Here is a 20,234-nt window from a genome sequence, read left to right on the forward strand (position 1 = left end):
CTAAATAAGATATTACACATAATATGGGTACATATTTCCGTGCTCATACATTGAGATTGATGAAAGTCTTTTCAGATGGTGAACTCTTGCCTAATTTCTACATTTCAAATCATTTCCAGTTTCTTGATTGTTTGTGACGTAATATTCTAGTTTCTGGAGATGGTGAATTTGTGATTTTTGTTTGCGCTAAATCACAATCATCCAAATGATACATAAGCTAATTATATATATTTACGAAAAAAAAAAAATCATGAAAAAGTCACAGTCCTGGAGAACGTGGGAAACATCTCGCGGCTGCGCCGTGACGGGTTGCGAGTGTCGGCGGCCGGCCAACAATCTTCGGTGTGCGGATGCGTCCTTGCCCCCAACCATCTTCAACTGTCACCCTCCTCACTGACCTCTCCAGAACAGGCTTGATGGCCGCCTGCTAAATATCTGGCGCCTCAAAGCCTTCACAAAAGCAAGCACCCAACACGTCCCAGAATCTTTGATATGACTTTTCCAGAAAGTATGAAGAAAAAACTATTTTTTCTAGAAAATCCAAATTTCCTCTAGCAAATCCTTAAGTTCAACCTTCTTAAAAAAAAAAAAAAAATATATATATATATATATATATATATATATATACACATTTCCTGTAAATTAGACTTCCATAGAAAATACGTTTTTCCTGGTAATATAAAAATAACTGCAGAAAGCACAAACTTCTAGAAATACAAAAAATATTTCTAGTAAATACACAACTTTATCACCTCTCTTTAAAAAAATATGTTTCTCTTATTTCTCAAAAATGTATTACTGTAAATGTATTCCCAGAAATAAACAACTTTTTTTCTAGAATTTTTTGGAACAAAACAACATGGCCCAAAAAAACCAAGGTACAGATGTTACGGAGTAAAACGTGAATCTCATTTGAACTCGAGAGAAGTTTGGCCATTTTTCATCAGACTTCAGAAGTTTCACTATTCCGCGAGATTTTCATGAAGAGGATTTCAAGAACGGAATGCTGACTATAACGCAGATCGTTTTAGTCTGTTCTCGAGATTTGTTTTTGACTGGCAGACAGTTTTCGAATCCCGGTGAAATTTCCACAGTTGAAGAGTGTAGCAGTGGAGAATCACGTCTTGTGTGTGTGTGTGCTTGGAGGCGACGGTGGACGTTTTCCAGCGTGGCAGCTGAGGTCAGCCGCATCATCGCAGCCCCTAAAAATATCCTCGGCATCGGACGGCCGTTACACAATCGTCTCCTTCGCCGAGCGTCACGAAGGACGACTGGAGGCGCCAAAACAACACAACTCTTAAGCTTCGGCGTTAACTTCGTAAACAGGATCGACCATGTGCGAAAGAGACCGCGGCCACCGCGACGCGGACGTGACGCCGAGCTGCTACGAGCTGGACAAGATCCTCAACCGGGGCTGCGCGGCGTACGCGCCGTACGACCAGGTGTGGCCTCAAGTCTACATCGGCGACGAGTAAGCAGGAAAACATCAATGGTTTGCTTGTTTGTTATTATTGTTGTTGTTAACCATTTGGTCGCATTTACATTGAACTGATGTTTTTACTATGCATTACTGGTTTATTGTTAAAATATTGGAAATATTAAATATTTTGTAAAAAGAAAATAGCCATTTAAAGGGTAAAATACAAAAAAATTATTTCCACTCTGAAGTTGTTTCGGTGATTTTGGGGGAAAAAATATTTAACAGCTGTGTTAAGATGGTGTAGTATAAAAACACATAAGTGTAAAAGACACCGAATTAAAATAAAGAAATAAAAGTAACAAATGATCCCCATTCAATACAAAATAAAAAAGGAAACATATCTGTTCACTGCGACAGGGCGACGGCCAAGGACAAGTTGAAACTGAAGAAGCTGGGAATTACGCACATCCTGAACGCCGCAGAGGGCACGTGGAACAACGTGGACACCGGCCCCGGTTACTACGGCGACATGTCCGTGGCGTACCACGGCGTGGTGGCGTCGGACAAGCCCTCGTTTGACCTCAGCCAGTACTTTTTCACCGCCGCCCGCTTCATCCGAACGGCGCTGGCCGACCCGCACAGTGAGACCAAAAAGTAGAAAAACAATTATCGGCAAATAGCGCCGAAAGACAAATGTTCACCTTCGCATTCATTCATACTCGTCAGACATGTAACCAACAGGAAAACCAGAGAGCCGGCTGCCCAAAATTGGACGAGCTTGTATCTCAAAAATCATTTGTGTGTTTGTTTGTGTGCGTGCGCGTTTGCGTACCCGCAGACAAACTGCTGGTGCACTGCGTGATGGGCAGGAGCCGCTCGGCCACGCTGTTCCTGGCCTACCTGATGATCGGCGAGGGCATGACGCTGGCCGACGCCGCGGCGCACGTCAAGACGCGCCGGAGGATCCTGCCCAACTGGGGCTTCCTCAAGCAGCTGAGGGAGCTGGATGAGCAGCTCCTGGACCAGAGGCGGGACGGCTCGGTCCGCGCGACGCCTACGGGGGGGGGGGACTAAAGAACAACCCGAGCGTGTCAATCATCATTGACGTTTTAGGCCATTGACAACTAGAGCGGGCTAACTCCACTGAGAGTGGTTTAAGGTTTCATGGCCTCAATGGAATCCGGGGGATTTATATTGCAATTATTACCTCTTCCGGATACTTGTTTTGACAAAAACTGTCGTTTCCGTTCATTTCCATCATAATGCTTTCACTTTTAACCACAACTGAGGTACTATTACCTTGTGTTCAAAGGTTGGATTCCGGTCAGTATATTCCTGGGCGCCTGACAGAAACGAAATAAAGTGGAAAATTGGTTAGTGCAATAGTGGTCTAAATGCAAAGTCCAAACATCTGTCAACCCCAAGTTACAGCACAGCTTACTCGAGTCGTCAATCAATCTGTGATCCTCACTTTCTGGGTTGATTTTGCATGAGGTGAAGCCTGCTTTCATGATTCATCAATCCCTGAAATGGGAGTTGGCCCGAGACCAATCAGGAAAAGTGAAAGGAATTGCAACTAAACCTCGATTTTGACCAGTATTCATTCTTTTCCGCGCTTAAAATGACAAAAATGGAGTGAGCCAACTCCTGTTCTCAGTGGCTCAATTTGAAGCGACTGACAAACTGGGAAACCGAAATCGAAAGCGACTCATGAACAGAAACGCAAGCTGCGGATGAAAACATGCAGCTCGTTTCCGTAAACATTTGAAAAAGATACAAAACAATGAAAGCTTTCAAAGGCATTCTGCAAAATATCAATGAAATCGATATTCTTTATTGTCATATAGATATGTGTATGTTTGTGTGTGTGTGTATGTATATATATATGTATGTATATATATATATATATATATATATATCATATTCCGGAGTGTACAAAGAGGGAGATATGCTCACATATTTGGACAGAAATCCGTCTGCTTTATTAAACAGAAAGCTGCCTTGAGGAGATCTGTTACAAAAAGACTTAAACATACATAGAGCAATAAACCCTCTCAAAGCGCAACAGAAAACTGGACTAAAAGTTTACGTGTTGTTTTTTTTTTTTTTTTTTTAATATTATTAGCATTAACAAAATATAATTTCATTTTTCACCTAATAAAAGGCCCGGTAGCTTGAAAATGGCTTGCTATTTGTTAAGCACGACACTTGTACAGTACTACTCAACGCACTGTCACTAAAGGAGAGACCCAAGCATGCTAAGGTTTGCCACTTTACAAAAAAAAAAAAAAAAAATACATACAATAATTTAAATATACAAAGGCGCGAATATGGTACAAACTAAATGGTGTACGCGTGAGCACTGTTGGACAGTTAACACACTGAACAGGTTCCACTCGTGAACAGGCACATTAAAAAATGGCTTCCGTTGGAGGCTGCTACACGACGACGGAAGGCCGACCTCGGAGCCTCTGAACCTGCTGCTAATTAAATAGAATTTCATCATCGACATCGCCGTGGCTTCCCGTAAGGCTTCCCGTTATGGAGGAACAAAAATATTTGTTTTTCTCTCTTCTTTTCTTTAACATGAATCGAAATGTTTGCATTCGTTCCAAGTGCTGCTGCTGGTTTTTGTCTTTAAAGAACTATATATTAACGTGTGTGTGTATATATATATATATATATATATATATATATAAACACATCTCACAAAAAGTTAGGAATATTCAACTTTTGGGTGAAATTTCAGGATGAACCTTAAATGCACTACAGGAAACAGTAAAAGGAGAGCTGGCCAGGATAAATCCCGCTGGTGACGACGCTCTTTTGAACTACCTCGGTTCCATCCATCCAATTTCCGTACCGCTTATCCTCAGGCGTGCTGGCGCCTACTCCTGCTATTTTCGGGCGAAAGGCGGGGTACACCCTGAACCGGTCGCCAGCCAATCGCAGGGCACATAGAAACAAACAAACAACCGTTCGTGCTCACCGACGGGCAATTTTAGAGTCTTCAATCAACCTACCACGCAGGCACGGGGAGAACATGCAAACTCCACCCAGGCGAGGTCAGATTTGAGCCCGCAACCTCAGAACTGTGAGGCAAATGTTGCCGCCCATACCTCAGTTCATTTTTTAAAAAATGTTTTTTTGTTTTTTTTTTCAGTGAATAAATCAAGATCTGTGACTCCGAAATCTGTCCTAGTCATTATTGAATTACACGGACGAGCTTCCGATCGATTGAAATGCTTAACGGGCAAAGGAAGTTGACCTGTAGCGGTTGTACTGTGGTGACCCACAAGAGGGAGACATTGACCAGGGGGGTATCTCTTCAAGGGAGGGGCAGCGGATGAACGATTGGCTGTCTGATGTGAAAACAGTTTGTATGCGGAGAGCCAAGTGGCACAACTGGATCTCGTCTCCCAGTCTTCTCCACAATACTGCATTTTAGGTTCACCCTGAAATTTCGCCCGAAAAACTCAAACTTTTTGAGAGTCGTGTAGATCACACAAAGAAGAAGAAAAACAAAGGCCAGATCAGTGCATCGAAAGCAAAACCACGCAGCGGCGGTGGGCTACCGCCTGATGAAAGGCCCTTTGAGCGATTGCTTGGACATGCCCGTGTTTATGTAGCCATGGTGACCGGCCGGAGTGTACACCACGTTGCCGTGCGACGCCGCCTGCATGGGCTGCTGGGGGTATGGCTGCGTTCCCATCATGCCCATCTGCATAGAGTACTGGGGCGACTGGTTCATGTAGGCGGTGTGGTTGCCGTGGTAGCCGCTGTTCATCATGGGCTGGCTCATGCCGTAGCCGTTCATGGCGTTGAGCGAGGGCATGTTCATGGAGTTGTAGGCCGGCGCCGGCATGATGTTGACGCTCATGTTCACGCGCGGCATGCCCGCCAGCGTCCGGGCCGGCGCCTGCACGGCGACGCTCTGGGGCTGCCGCGCGTACATCTGCTGCTGGTGCTGGTGGTGATGGTGGTGGTGGGGGTGGTGGTGCGTGAGCGGCGCCGACTTGGAGCGTGACGACGCGTGGCTCTTCGCCATCATCTGGGTCTGGATGCGCTGCGCCGGCGGGATGCCCATGTTGCGCTGGAGCATCATGGCTGGCGGCGATCCCAGGCCGCTGGGGGGGGGCGGCGTCATGGCGGCCTGCGCCTGGGCGTTGGGGACTCGGTGCGGGGTCTGCGACAGCGACACCAGGCCCGAGTGCTGCGAGGACAGCGAGGGGGTGCTGGCGTAGGACGTGATGGGGTGCGACGCAGAGTGGTTGAAGGGCAGCGAGCGGGGGTGCTCGATGAACGTGTTGGTGAACTGCTGCAGCTTGGCCAGGCTGAGGCCCGACGACTGCGGGTAGTGCCCGCCGGCGTACTCGCCCTGGTGGTTGATCCTCTCGTAGAGGGCGAAGTTGGGATTGCCCGACTCCGGGATGTCGGGCAACTGGACGCCGGCTGCGAAGTTGGCGGGGATGGCGCACTGGGCGGCGACGTCCTGCGCAGCGTGCTGATTGTGGAGGTTATGCGGCGCGTGCTGATTGTGCTGGCTGAGCTGATTGTGCTGCAGGTGGAGATTGTGGTGGTGACTATGCTGGTTGTGGGGATTGTGTTGACCGTGCTGGCCGAGCTGATTGTGGGGGCCGAGCTGATTGCGGGGGCCGTGCCTGCCGTGTTGCTGGCCGTGCGTGCCGCGCTGGCTATGCTGGCTGGCGCTGGGGGGCCGCTCCACCGCCACCACGCAGCCCTGCGGCGACTTGACGTTACAGTGCGGGGGCGAGCTGAGGCTGTTCTGCTGAATTATGCCGCAGCCGCCCGGATTGACGGCGGCCATTTGCTGGCTCACGGCGCAGCTGCTCTGGGCCAGCCCGCTGGGCGGCATGCCCCCGTAGGGACAGCCGCCCTGGGAGGGACCGGCCCCGCAGACGCTGCCCCCCATGGTGGAGTCGTAGCTGCTGGGGTTCTCGTAGTTCTCGGTGGTACTCTCGATGCTGCCCAAGTCGCTGAAGCCGCTGTCCACCACCTGCTGCGAGTGGTCCGACACGGACGGCACGTCCATCATGGGGCTGGTCTCCATGTTGTGGATGGAGGGCACGGAGATGGCGCTGTGGTCGGGGCTGATCTGCGCATAGCCGGTCTCCAGGACGGACACGGCCGGGCTGCTCACGGAGCGCACCGACTGGCTGGGATGCGACTGCGCCGACGACAGCGGGCTGCTGTGGTCGGACTGGGGGCAGTCTTCCAGTGGGGTGATGGGGGCAAAGGTGTGCGAGTTCCTGCAGGGTTCCCGGCTCTCCACGCAGTCCTGGAACACCGCGTCCCGCTCGCTCTCCCGCGTCAGGGACTGAACGGCCCGCGCGGTTTCGGAGTCGATCTCCGCGCAGATCGGGGGTCCGTCCCCGAGCGTGGGACTGAGGGTCGGCCTCTTGGCTGGCGGAGGCGCCGCGTGACCTTGTCGAGGACTGGGTGCGCTCTCCTCTTCAGACTCTGACTCTGGGAGGTTATCGGAGTCCACAGCTGCCACCGAAGAGAGCTCTTCGGCCGCAGGGAGCAGCGACGGTTCTTTCGTTTCCGCCTCTGCATCCTGAATGCATTCTGTGGCGGCGGTGGCTTTGTCTTCTTGAGAAAGCGGTTGACTTGACCCTCTGTCGTCTTCCGTGTCTAAAAAACATTCAGGCGTTTCTTTTGAACCTTCCGGCACCTCTAGTTGGCCGCTTTCAGGCTCTGTTGTCTTTTCGCGGCCTTCGTCTTCATCATCTACCTCTTCTATCCTTGTCATCGGCTCCAAATCCTCCTCTTGGTAGTTGTTGTGATTATCTGGCGATGCAGCGATTTCTGCGGTGCGATCCACATCTTTGGTCGGGGAGTCCATATCGCGATCGCTTTCATGCCGCTCATCATCTCGATACTCCGGCGAATCACCGCCGTCTTCGTTCCTTGGCAATGCGGCGACGGGAGAGGCGGCGGGCGACCCGACGGGGGAGCTCGACTTGGGCGGGGGCTCGGACCGCAAAGGCGGTCGGGCCGCCCTGTCGCCGTCGAACTGGCGGTCCGGTTCTCCCTGCGCCTCCTCGGCCTGGATTTGGTGCTGCTCCGCCTCCATGGGCGTTTCGGGCGGCGTGTAAAGGTTCAGCTTGAAGCCCATTTTCCGCTCGTTCTTCAGGCGCCACTTGGGGGGGCCTCGTTTGACTCCCTTGGGCCAACCTTTCTTTCGCTTGACTGGACGAGGTCTGCTGGGCCTCTTGGAGGGGACGTCGGCCGCTGCGGATAAAAATAAAAGTATGAGGTGCAAACTAATGGACCAAAGCCTTTTCTACAGGTTTCCATAACTTCCGCATACAGTGGCGACTTCCTTTACAAGTTCACTACATTCTGCGACCAAACTCTTGACTCAATTTACTCCTATTAAATCAATGTTACCCAATGAAATGAACTGAGATTCCATTCATTCGAACCCCAAACTCAGACGTGTGAGGTGGATGGTGGCGCACTCGTCCAAAGAATGAGCGTTCGTACCTTCATTCCAATGTTGAAGATCGTCTCTGTGCACCTTCTCCTTGAGCCTCGGTCTACCTCGCCGCCGTTTTACGGTTGCAATCTGGCTCTTGTTCTCCTCTTCTTCGCCCTCCTCTTCTTCCATGGCGCTCACGCTGCAGTTGCGCTCCGACAGCGGCACGGGGCCCTCGTCCTCGGAGTTGTCGAAGGGCTCGTTCAGCACCTCGGTGGTCTCTGAGATGGTCTCCGTTGTGACGCTGCTGTTGATTCGCTTTCTCTTGCGTCCCCTCTTCTTCAACGCAATGCTCCTCTGAAACACAAACAAAACCACCCCCGATGAAAACTAAGAGCACTACTTGGGTTACCGGAAAGTAAAATGTAAAAGCCACTGCAAGACTTACAGGGGACATACTAAGGGGAAATTGAGTTTTACGTGTCTTGTACACAAATAGTTTGGTGTCTCGAGTGCCTGGCCACCAATAGGGCGTGAAATTAAACAACCAAGTAAATGTTAAAATTTCGAAAAACATTGCTGTAATGTCTTTAAATCCGTTCCATCTCCCTCCCAAAACACCACAATTTCTGTTATATTTTTAATCAAGACAAACAGCACCGTATTGTAAAATAAATATCTGATTCCAGCTCCTGGTAGCCATCTTCCGTGGCTATCTGACGCTCACCATTTAGACAAATCTCGGCTCACAAAACAAAGCTGGGGCACTAATAAGAAGGTACCTCTGTCGTAGGTTGCGTGGTGAAGTTGTTGATGCAGTGGGCACTTGTGTTTGGCCATGTGTCCATGTGCCACATGAAGTGCTGCCTCCAGAAGCAGAATTATTTTCATTGTCCATATGCCCCCCACCCGCGGCATATAAAGTCGCTTACTTGCATGAGAAAGTGACGTCCCCTTGAGATTTCGGCGAGACAAGACATAAAGTGTGCTACAATTCTTTATACTTGGGTTATTTTGATGAAATCTTTGCACAGAACTGGTCTGTAAATAACTTAAAATTGTGTAAAACGAAAAAATGCACAGTATATCTCCTATGGAGCGTTAGAGGCCACAAATGAGTGGAGCAGTTAAAGACATTTAACATCCTTCTGCGGCTGCCCTCTTCTGTGCCTCACAAGACAAACGTGAAATCAATAAATGGACCAACCGCAATGTATCAAGTGTTTCCATACTTTTTTCCCCCCTGCTTAGTCTCCCAAGCATCTGGCAGCCAGCTGTAATAACGACTTCAGCACAAGGGGGCAGTGCCATTTAGACAGCATTTCAAACTACATTTCCTGCACAAATATACATCCAAAGTTGTGTTTTTTGTGATGCCAGCACATAAGGGTACTGAGGAGAGGAAAATTGTGATCTGAACCATTTTTACCAAGCAGTCGGTAATGAACAAAAAACTAATTGTGGCTATCAGAGAAACTACCCACATAGCAAGCACAATGCTAAAGATGTGCCGCAGTACAGGTAAAACACCACAAGGTGGCAGCATTGCTCTGAAAACACGTTCCTGTTCACTGTTCCTCTGCCAGGCTTCTCCAAATCTTCAAATTAGGTTAACTTCACAGCAAGTGATGGATTCAGTTCACATTGAAACTTACTTTTGGGCAGCACGCTGGAATTGTGAGTTTGTGCGTAAAGTGACAAGAAGTAGTTCAAAAGCTTGATTACAGCCAACTTGAATTTGTGAGTTAGAGCATTGTGATTATTGTCAGCTCAAAATTCTGAAATCTTATTCCTGTAATTGCTCTTTGTTAAAATAGGCATCAACCTGTTTGTTGATGTAGTAGCCTGATGGAAAAAAAAAAATTCTTGATGTTTGTGTGTGTCTGTGCATTGACCCAAATCTAATTGAAATGTTAAACAGTATATTGTGTTAAATATTTTTTTAGAGAAAAAACACACCCTCTAATGAATTCAACTGATGTTTTAATAGGGTCCTCACCATTATTAAATATATCATTGTGATAATTATTTTAAGTACATTTTGTGGGGTCTCGCATTCGTGAAAATACACTTCGGCCGTTTACAGTTTCTAATGTCAAAAAGGTTGTGACTATATATTATTTTCTATTTAAAAACACATTTTGCAATGTTTTTAAAGTGTGTATCTTTGATCTTTTACATTCCTGGTCATGATAATCCTGAAATGATGTTTTCTCATCTCCGCCTGTGACCCTCGTGAGGATAAACGCTGTAGAAAATGGATGCATGATGGCTGCGGGAATGGTTTTGACACTTGAACAACTTGGAAGTCAACCGGCATGGCGTAACAGGCCGTGTTGAAGGTTTCAACCTGCGCAGTGTGGCCACCAGCAGTGAACACAATCTATTATCCACAGCTGCCGGAAGCGCGGGGAGGCTCCGGATGATAGCAGGACTCCGCCGAATTCATGAATATTTATCACAACTTTCATCTCGCCCGAGTGCACGACACGTTTGCTAACGAAAATATTTTACGACGCACGCTCGCTTTCGCGCCAGACGATTAACGTGAAAATCCCACTTGGGAGAGCATCTGATTTGGAGGAGCGCGAGTCATATCAACAGCAAACAATAAAAGTCACCTTTCGCTTGGCCGCCAGCACGGCGTGCGCCTTTGCGAGGGCGGCCGGCGAGCCGTCGGAGTCCACGTCGTCGTCCTCGCTGACGTCCTGCGGCGGCTGGACGCGTCTGCTCCACAACGGAGCGTGGCGCCGCTCGTACGTCCTGTAGGGCACCTTGCAGTGCATCTTGGTGAGCGCTTGTCTGCGGCCGTGATTGGCCTCTTGGCTCCCTCGCACCTCTTTCTCCCAGCAGCTGGCCCGCTCCTTCAGACGCGCGGCCTGGTAACCGGACGAAAAACAAGAGATGGAAGTTAGCTTTGTGACAAAGAAAATGCCAGCAGGTCGCACAGTAAACCTTCACCGACTCGGCTACTTGCAGATGTTCTATTTGCGGAAAATGCATCTATTCACACCTTCCCGTGTATTTTTGTGCTCCTTCTGTACAGTCTTAAGATGCCGTCCAAACGCTGGAGAAAAAAATGGTGGTCAACTTCTCATGATGATGCAGAAAAAGGTCCAAACTGCTGCAGGCAGTAGTGGAAGGGACCACATGATTGGTAACAGCTAGCCAGTCAATGTAAAAGTACATCAAGTAGCCAATTTAAGATAGAGTTGTTTGAGATATAGGCTTTTAAGAAAATCTATATCAATGATGTATCATTGATTAAAACATCACTGAAAAGTAGTAACTTGTACTTACCATTTACAAATGTTCAACATCTTAATCTTCTGGTCTTCCTCGTTTCGATTAGATTCAACCCTAATTTCAAACCCCGCTTAATGCTGCTCTGTGTTGTTTCTTGTTACAGTTGTGTCTTTGTTGTACTTTGTTGATCATACTATGTTATTAATACGAGTCTGTGTGTGCTGATTTAATAAAACTCACGTGTAAGTGTAATATGCATCCATCTGAACTACTGACAAAATGTTAGGGATATTCGTGTGCTGCGTGAAATTTCACGGTGAACAGAAAATTCACTAAAACCTTGACAGGCTTAATCTGGGATCGAACACCTCTTGGGAAATTTGCCATAAAGCCTCTTGTTAGAGAACAGCAAGCTGTGCTAAAAGTACTGAAAGACTGAACAGTTACACGTGCATTCAAAGGTTGAGAGAAGTCCAATTAAATTCACCTGTAAACCTTTTGGTGCATTTTACAGGTAATTTTGTGAAAAAAAAGTGTAAAACGATAAAGTGTTTTTGGACCATAATTTAGGCAATTTTTAGGTGAATGAACATTTGCAAATTTTTGGTATTCACATCAGGTCTTGGTCGCTAACCCAGCGTGAATAATGCTGGCTCACTGTATCCTCAATACAAGAGCAACATCCAGATCTCATGTTAGCCAATCAGCCACAGAGTGCATATAAAGTGCTGTCAAATGCATTGAAGTGATTTACAGCAATGCTGACAAGCGAGGACGCGCCGCCTGCTTCTGGCCTCTATTTGAACTCGGCAGCTAATCCTGCAAATATTCGCAGTGGCAGGCGAGCGTAAACAAACGGCGTCCGATTGGGAACCTACATCCATCTCCGCCTCCCTCTCCTCCTCGGACAGGACGGCGTTGTGCGACGCGGGGCGCGTCCAGCGCAGGGCGTCGGGGTCCACCTCGTGACGACGCGGGTCGGCCCGCAGTCTCTCCACGTGCCGACGGATCAGTCGCTCTCTTCGGATCAGCACCACCCTGAGTCGCACACGACAAAAGAAAGCCCGTCACGTCGCATCCACAACACCATATGTCGCTACACTGAATCAAATATTTTGGTTTGCGAACGTGTCGTGCAAACTAATTTTTATGCAATTACTCAAATAATCGACGAGATTTCTAAATATATTCTGCAGGCCCAACCCGAATAAGGAAGTGTTAAGAGTTTGGGAAAGGGGGAGGGTGTAAAGTAAGCAAGTTTTTCCACAATGTGCGGCAGAGCTCAGTCCTGAATACTGGAATGTTCGGACAAAATACACTTTGGCGGCGATATCGCAATACGCAAAAACCTGAATAATACATCAAATACAGTACATGTATAAAGTTGGATCAGAAATTCCACAGATGCACGGCTGCACAAAACAGGTGCTCCTGTCCTTGGGGGTGCTTAACCTGACTTACTTTTGTCAATATTCCACCCCATTAAATGGATACACTGTTAAAAATACCCGCTGGCCTGGATAAGTCAGATGAGACGCGCGCGCGCACACACACACACACACACACACACACACACACACACACACAGACGGTGGCGAGAAAGTGAGCCCAGCGGTGGCGGCGTGCAAACTGACCGTCCATCCTGTCTGTCTATCATGCCGAGGTGCTGCAGAGTGGCGGCGATGTCGTGCGGACACATCCCCGTGGCCCTGCTTATGCCTTTAACGCTGACGTGTTTATACGGCTGCCTATAAAGGTACTCCAGGATGACACTTTTCCAATACGCCAGGTAGGATAAGCGACCCAGATCTGACAGCGGCTTCTCAGGGGAGCCGGCTTGTCCTTCTTGCCTGGTGAGAAGGTAACCTAAAAAAAAAAAAAAAAAAAAAAAAAAACATGCTTTCGTCAAGCTAGAAGCAACCTCTTTCAGATTGCATTTCAGTCGTGGGAAGGATGTGACATCGTGCCCTGCTTGGGATTTCACCTTCAAACAGTCAAAGAGAAGCAATCAGTTTTCGTCTCCTCCAAAAGCTAGGACGGATGCCGGCGGGAGAGAAATAAAGATGTGACAAAACAGGCGGGGAGGAAAAAGCTGGCTTTCAAAGGCACGGCATGAGCGACGATAACAAGCCAGCCAAGAACAACAAATATGTAACTGTGTGTGGAATGAGTTTCATAGCAACCCCCCTCCTTCCCGCGTGAAGGGTCATCCGTTATGAACTGCACGAAATTAATTCACGCTTTTAAATGCGCACCCACCACTGAGAAGCAAACTAGCGAATCTAATCGTCACGATGAAAATATTCTTCACTGCAGCTCACAGGAGGATTCAGAACACTTTAAAGGATACATCATATGAATTTTCTTCTGCAATTTAAAACGACTCCCAGGTACCTTTGGGCTTTGACTTGACAACTTTCACTCCGGAACTTCACCCAAACACTCGATGCTGGGGTGGTGTTTACAGTGGTGCCTTGAGACACAAGTTTAATTTGCGCCGTGACCATGCTTGCAACTCAAAAGACTTGCTGTAAAATCATCTTTCCCAATTGTAACGAATGGAAATGCCAAATCCGTTCCAGCCTCACCAAAAATAAATTCAAACATTTCTGTATATTTGACAATATTGTAACTTATAAAAACACAGTAATGACAACTAAATCGAATGTAAAGATTTAAAGGCACACTTTTTGCTTCAATTCAGTGGCTATTGTGCTGCTCCTTCTGGTGTGCGCACCGTTGCCACCTGGCGGCAGTATAATGCAGACATTAGGATATATGAAGCCGGTCACAGCTTCTCAGTATGACAATCTTCAACTGGGAGGGCCCACAAACAGCTTGAAGCATCTTTTGTTGAAGAATTATTCATTATCTGCCAAATTGCTGCTTTTCGTGAAGTGAGTTGAGTTTACTGCCGCCATACAGCACGCGTATCTCAAATAGTTGCTTTCAAGTCAAAGCAAAAGAATGAACAATAACATTGGCCAAACAACAGCCCTTATTTTGGAAAAAGTCAGAAAATCAGGTCATTGCTATCTCAAGGCACCGCTGTATAATAACAACTCCCATTATTTGACTACAGTGAAGCAGAAGCGCAGTCGAGCTCGCTCAAGACATTTTCAGATCTACTTAGTTGTTTCACACTGGATGGGTGGGCAGACACTCCAGAGACCAAACTATTTGTACACAAACAAAAAGTACATTTTCCACAATATGTCCCCTTTAAAAACAAATGACTGCATAACCCTTTGAGCTTAAGAACGTCCCTTTAGTACTATGCGATAAAACGGAAAACCTCTTCATCTAAACAACTCGCTACAGCGCCCAATAAAGCCGTCGCCGAGCTGAGAATTCAGCTGCGTTCAATCTCCCTTAATCCTCCCATCTTTGTTATCGGCGCGCTCTCAATATCACAGTGTGTCTCAATGGCTCCCCAAAGTGAACAGGAAATCAAATGCGCCATTATCCGTCCGACCTATCCTCTGTGAATCACATCTTGAATACAATGAGAAGGGGAGGGGCACAACGAAATTCTATTTGGGCAGTGACTCATTTACTGAACGAAAACCTAGAAGTAGTTCCATACACAAAACCAATTAAAGGCTTTTTTCAGGCTCAAACAGTTCCCACGTGTTTTAAAATAAGACCCACAGATCAAGAATTGCAACACACTTTAGACTCTTTTTTTGAGCCTCTCTGAAATCACGGGGGAGTCCCGTCTCTTGCCGATGCTCACCTCATCCCCTCTACTGCGGGGCCAAAGCCAAGTGCGGCTTTTCTTGTTGAGACCCAAAAGTCAAGGTCCCACTCCAGGCAGCTAACAGCAGTAAATGTGTACTTGGTAGTTTTATTTCAGATGATTGACGGCTGAGCAGGCACTCCAGAGACCCAACTATTTGTATACAAGCAACTTAAAAAGTAAATTTTCCATAATAGTGTGCACCCATTTAAATAATATAAGCCAACAGAAAGTAGCGTTTCCAGCACTTAATCCTTAAGCGCTGTTCATGAACGTTCTTGATTAGGCCACTTCAAAGCAAACGACAGCACCTCGCCGCCAGCTACACGTTCACCACTTAAGCGGCTGAAAATGCGTTCTGTGGGGAGGAGAAAGAAAAAAAAAAAAATGGAGCATTGAGGAACTTACTGAAATCAATAAGGAAGCGTCCAAATCCTTGCCGTTGGTACTGAGGCATGATCATTATGCAGGAGACGTTGTACTTCTGCTGGCAAAGCTTTTCCTGCGGGGAAGGAGAAAGGGATCAAGTGTGTCAGAGAGCTGCACGGGAGCCGGCGCCATTTAGCGCGCACCTGCCATTGTCCTTGTCCCTTGTGACGCCTCCACTTCCTTTACGCAGTCAAAAAATTTTCATAGAAAGATGAATATGCCTTCAAAATGACACCTTTAGAATAAGTGATGTCAGTGCACCTGGCTTGACCTCATTTCAGCCAGCATGGAAGGATTAACTGCATTGTGCATTTTGCTTTATCCTTGGGATTTTTGTGAGAATCTTTCTGAAACAAGTACTTTTGTCCAGTGTTGCTTCTTTTTAAGGCTGTCCCTGCTTTTATTTTGAAAGGTTTCTACTAGGGCTGGGCGACATGGTCTTAAAAATAAAATCGCAGATTCTTTTTCACAAAAATCTGATTTGAATAATTTTTGTTTTGCTTCGCTAAAAGAAAAGTCAAACAACAAAACCTCAAAATTAAAAGCTTGGTTTTTTTCCATTCCGAATTTGCTTTGAAAAGTTTTATTTCCACGGCGTTCAAGGGGGAGTTTGCAATTTTCCAAAAAAGCCAACAACACTTTTCTCATATTTATTCCAACTGTCAGTAGTCCACGATCAAAATAAGCTCCCTCGGCCACCATCTTGTACCTCTAATTTGTTTGCAAGAAACTACCGCCAGGCCCGTGGAAAAACAACCACAATAAAACCGAGATCAGAGGCGTGACTGAGGAGGTGTTAAGTCATTTGCCATGCACTCGCAGGCTCGCTTATCGCAGGCACACAACCGCTGTTTTACGCTGACCTGTTAGCTTGGGCTTCAGGAGCTTGGCTGAAACTATGTTGGAATATCCATCTCAAGAACATCAAGAAGAATTGTTTCAAGTTGTGCGGGGGAAAAGAGCCAAACGTGTTTTAAATAATGTCATCGTCATTTGCTTTCCCTGTATGCAAAAATAGATTCAAATCGTAAAAGGTCAGATTTTATTTTCAGGCTATCTCACCCAGCCCTGCTTAAAAAAAAAATATAATAATATATAATTGATTACTATGAGAAATTTTACATCACACATATCGCACTAGAGATTCCCCTCTGCATATAATTGCTTACCTTGGAGAAATAGCCCACGAGATGACAGCCTTTGTGGTCGTTCTTTGTGAGGATGTAGAAGAGGAACGGCTCCACGTCGTAATACAAGGTCTTGTGATCCAGGAAAAGCTTGGCTAACAGGCAGAGGTTTTGGCAGAAGAGTTTGCTGACATTTCCGTCAACCTAAGCGGGGCAGAAAAAGAGCAAGAGGACACTGGAGAGTCAATTTTTTCTCTCTCCCTCCGCCGCCCACAAATCTCATGCAGCGTGCGCTTATTGCTTCATTGCTGCAAAGGCAAGGCTGACCTCAAAGACGGAGAGGGCGTCCTTTCGGTAGATCTCATTGGCCGGCGGGTGGAACCAGCCACACTTCTTTGTGTGCCTCTGGAGAATGTTTTTGCTTCTCATGTACTTCAGACAGAACTCGCACAGATAAAGCTTTTGTAATCTGACAAAAGACAAGAACGAGGAGGAGTGCTGTGATTTTGTACTGACGCACAGGGAAAATAAAGCAATAAATAAACACGTTGGAGATTTACAATACCTTAAATATTCAGGCGGGTACGGTGATGAATACCAGGTTTGTACTTCGTACTTCCCAAATTCAATAACAGCTGGACATCGCGTGGTGTCCGTGTTCATTTGACATCCCGTTCTCTGTGAACAAAAAAGGGCTTAATGAATGCATTTACTGAACATAACTAGCATTCTTCCTGCAATGCCATAAATACACTCAAACACATTAGCTAATGAACTTCGATAAGTAGTACATAAGAGCCACGTTTAATTAAATCCTATTATACAACAATACAGGTTAGCTCCTCAGCTAGCATTCAGCGCTAAGTGTATTTTATGAGCATTTTTATTTCTCTTTATAAAAAGGTAAAAAAAAAAAGAAATCCACCAAGCATCAACTAACAGTCAAAAGAATGACAATAAATTGCAAACATGAGCACTTGAAGACAACAAACAAAGACAGCTTCTCCAGTTAGCAACTGTGCATGACTGAAGAAAACGTATATCGATATATTTGATAGTGTCTTCAAGCCTCACAAGGTTACTTTTAAGTGGTGTTAACAGGATCTTGTTGAATATACAGCGATACACGCATTTGTTCTGTTTTGTGCTTGCATTTCTCTTTTTTTTTTTTTTTTTTTGGTGAAGGTATTTTGCTCCCTTTTTTTTTCCCCCTAACCATGGGTCCGAATAAATATGGTGGTGAAAACTAGGTTCAGCAAAAACAAAGTGGGAAAACAAAAAGTTTAATGCATAACATTCCCATTCATTTCAATGGGGAAAGTTGATTTGCATTACAAGCATGGTCAACTTAAACTCTTAAGTAAAGCACCGCTGCATGCAGGACCCCCGCATTTACATGAATAATTGACACTACTTATAATTGCAATTTTTTTGTTAACTCCCAAAAATTATTTTAATAAGCGCCGATACACCTCTGATAAGCGTATTTGGACTTGCCCCCCTCCCAAAAAAAGAACAAAAATTTAAAAAATAAAATGAAAAAATCTGCAACTGAGTGGATCTGCAGGGGTTCACTGTATACTAAAATTTCACAATCAGCACCATAATAACATGACAGGAATACAAATATTCTACACTCCACCTGTGCAGCAACTGCTCGGACGCTGGCGAACACCTCCATGTCCTCGTCAGTCACATGCTCTCCTGACCTGGCCGCCGAGTTGGTGCGGGCCTCCTGCTTCACCCGCAGCTCTGCGTTGTGTCCTATTAGCGGCACAATGAACGCATAATGAATCAACTCCTCACTGCATTCTATGCAAATGCGCTTATGAACTGCCGGTGCTGCCGCAAAGCCCGGCGTCTCGGGAGGAATGTTTGTAATGTATCATCTTTTCACGTACGTGCGTGTGTGTGTGTGGGGGGGGGGGTCCCAAATGTAATGAAGTGAAACTAAATCACTCTAATTGCATAACCGCTTTCATGTGCTTAGTCATCCTCCGAGACCCCGTGAATTAAGAAGCAGAGGCAGTGAAGGGAGCGCGGGAAAGGACACAGACACTGATGAGTGATGCTGGAGAGCAGGCAGGACGTCGTCGTATGAGAAACATCGTGACTTAACCACCGAATCGAAACCTTCATGCCCGGTGGGAGCGATTTGTCATGAACACGTCATAATGCTGAAAATATTGTCCAGGGGGAGGAGGGCTTTTATCCAAACACTGTTACTTACACTTTGAAACTAAATAAAAAGGATTGTTAAGGCGTAATGAAGTGAAACGGGTGATTCGGCGGAGTTCGTTGCGTTCAGTCTCCACTCTTGAATCCGTTTGATGACGCGCTTTGATATTTACTTAGATGGTGGCAGGGGGGAACGTCTATTTGGGATTGGGCATTTTTGGAATAGCATCACTAAGGGTATGGACTTAATCATCGTTTTCGATTAATTAGTTTATTTTTCAGAAAAATTAATTTATCCACTTTTTTTTTTTTTTTTAAATCATCTTTCTTTAGCGGCTCCCGTAGTTCAAAGCACGTATTCGCTGCCGTGCACCGCTTGGAAGAACAACATGGCTGAGAACAGAGCAGAGTTCTGAGTCAGTGTTCTGAGTCAGTGTTGCCAAATTAGCACAAGCGACTTTAATTCCCGCAAGGAAACAGATAATATGAGTGGAATCATTTCCATAAGTATGACCAGAAAGGAGCCTGGTGGAAGGCAAATGGTGAGTCCATTGCACTCAACATTGCAAAAGCCAGTCATATCTTGCAAATGCAGTGATTTCTTTCTTTTTGTTTTTTAATATTGAAAATTTGGGATTCGAGGTATTCTTCCAAGGGGCAAGTATATTGCCAAGGTCGCCTGTCATAGAAGGTGTGGGAATGTTACTCTTCTATGTTAAATTGTTGAATGTCCATGTATTAAACATTGTTGCATGCGTGTTTCGACAGAAAGGGGCATTACTTAGAGAAACACTTATTTTCTTAGTATCTGTAAAAAATATATTTGTATTATTTCCGTAGAAGTCGATGCAAGTGAATGCCGAGAGAAAACTGGTTGGAATCTTTTTTTCTAAGCTTGGGGGGGATAATAAAAATAAAGCGCAAACTTTGTTTGGAGTAATGTCATTGTCATTTACTTTATGCACAAGCGAAGGGGACTTTTTGCCATGCTTTGGTCCGTGTTGCAGCTTTCTTTTGCAGTACTCTTTACCTGCTTTTGCCAGTGCTGCTGGCTTGGTTAGCAACATAGTTACAATCGGGCTCAGCAGTTACAATTTTATATCTGCAGGACAACATTAGCGTATACAAACAGTTAATTACAGTTAGTGTTTTTTGTTGTTGTTTTTGTTTGTCCCCAGAGGCAGCTGTTTATTACCCAATTATTACCTATTTGGGACACTATTTACGAGCGTGTGGCTTTGGGTCTACTTTTTGGTAAAATAGCATTTCTAGGTGGTTGTTTCTTGAGTGAGACACTCACTGCTGCAGACGGCGAAGTGAAGGCTTGCCGCAGTGACTTGCAGTCATCATGTCATCTCTGAGTCAGCCCATGCGGGTGAATCACTGGACTAATGACTACCGCGAGTGAGGATGAGGGTGCGGATGAGGAAGAGCGCTGACGCGATGGCGGCGGCCTGGACCTGACAATGCCGACGGTGAGGGGTCAAGGACAGAGCGAGGGGCGACACGGAGGGAGGGGGTGTTAGTGGGCCATGCACGATGGAGGATGGAAGCCACGTCAACTCCGCAGCCAAGTTAAGAAAGTTTAACAAAAACCAAAAAAAATTAAAATTTGAAATTAGACAGAAGATTAGTCTGTTAGAATGCCGAGGG

General features: G+C 46.1%; 2 protein-coding genes across 6 annotated transcripts in view; one reads left to right on the plus strand and one right to left on the minus strand.

The window, feature by feature from the left end:
- Positions 1-1,263: 1,263 nt before the first annotated feature.
- Positions 1,264-2,494, plus strand: LOC133395235 (dual specificity phosphatase 29-like). The gene is made up of 3 exons (XM_061663995.1): positions 1,264-1,471; positions 1,838-2,061; positions 2,259-2,494. Exons 1-3 carry the CDS (start codon positions 1,335-1,337, stop codon positions 2,492-2,494), a joined length of 597 nt encoding a protein of 198 aa, XP_061519979.1. The 5' UTR covers positions 1,264-1,334.
- A 1,000-nt stretch (positions 2,495-3,494) lies between these two features.
- kat6b (K(lysine) acetyltransferase 6B) overlaps positions 3,495-20,234 on the minus strand; it is a 32,558-nt gene continuing 15,818 nt past the window's right edge. For all 5 annotated transcript variants that reach the window (XM_061705566.1, XM_061705564.1, XM_061705565.1 and 2 more), the window contains exons 8-17: positions 18,046-18,167; positions 16,969-17,081; positions 16,731-16,872; positions 16,446-16,607; positions 15,256-15,349; positions 12,743-12,974; positions 11,987-12,146; positions 10,484-10,741; positions 7,931-8,219; positions 3,495-7,675 (exon numbers count right to left, since the gene is read on the minus strand). In XM_061705566.1, coding sequence (XP_061561550.1) covers positions 4,992-7,675; positions 7,931-8,219; positions 10,484-10,741; positions 11,987-12,146; positions 12,743-12,974; positions 15,256-15,349; positions 16,446-16,607; positions 16,731-16,872; positions 16,969-17,081; positions 18,046-18,167 — 4,256 coding nt within the window. In that variant the 3' untranslated portion in view covers positions 3,495-4,991. The remainder of the gene's footprint in view (positions 7,676-7,930; positions 8,220-10,483; positions 10,742-11,986; positions 12,147-12,742; positions 12,975-15,255; positions 15,350-16,445; positions 16,608-16,730; positions 16,873-16,968; positions 17,082-18,045; positions 18,168-20,234) is intronic.

Source organism: Phycodurus eques, chromosome 19 (genome assembly GCF_024500275.1).
Source record: "Phycodurus eques isolate BA_2022a chromosome 19, UOR_Pequ_1.1, whole genome shotgun sequence".
Lineage (NCBI taxonomy): Eukaryota > Metazoa > Chordata > Actinopteri > Syngnathiformes > Syngnathidae > Phycodurus > Phycodurus eques.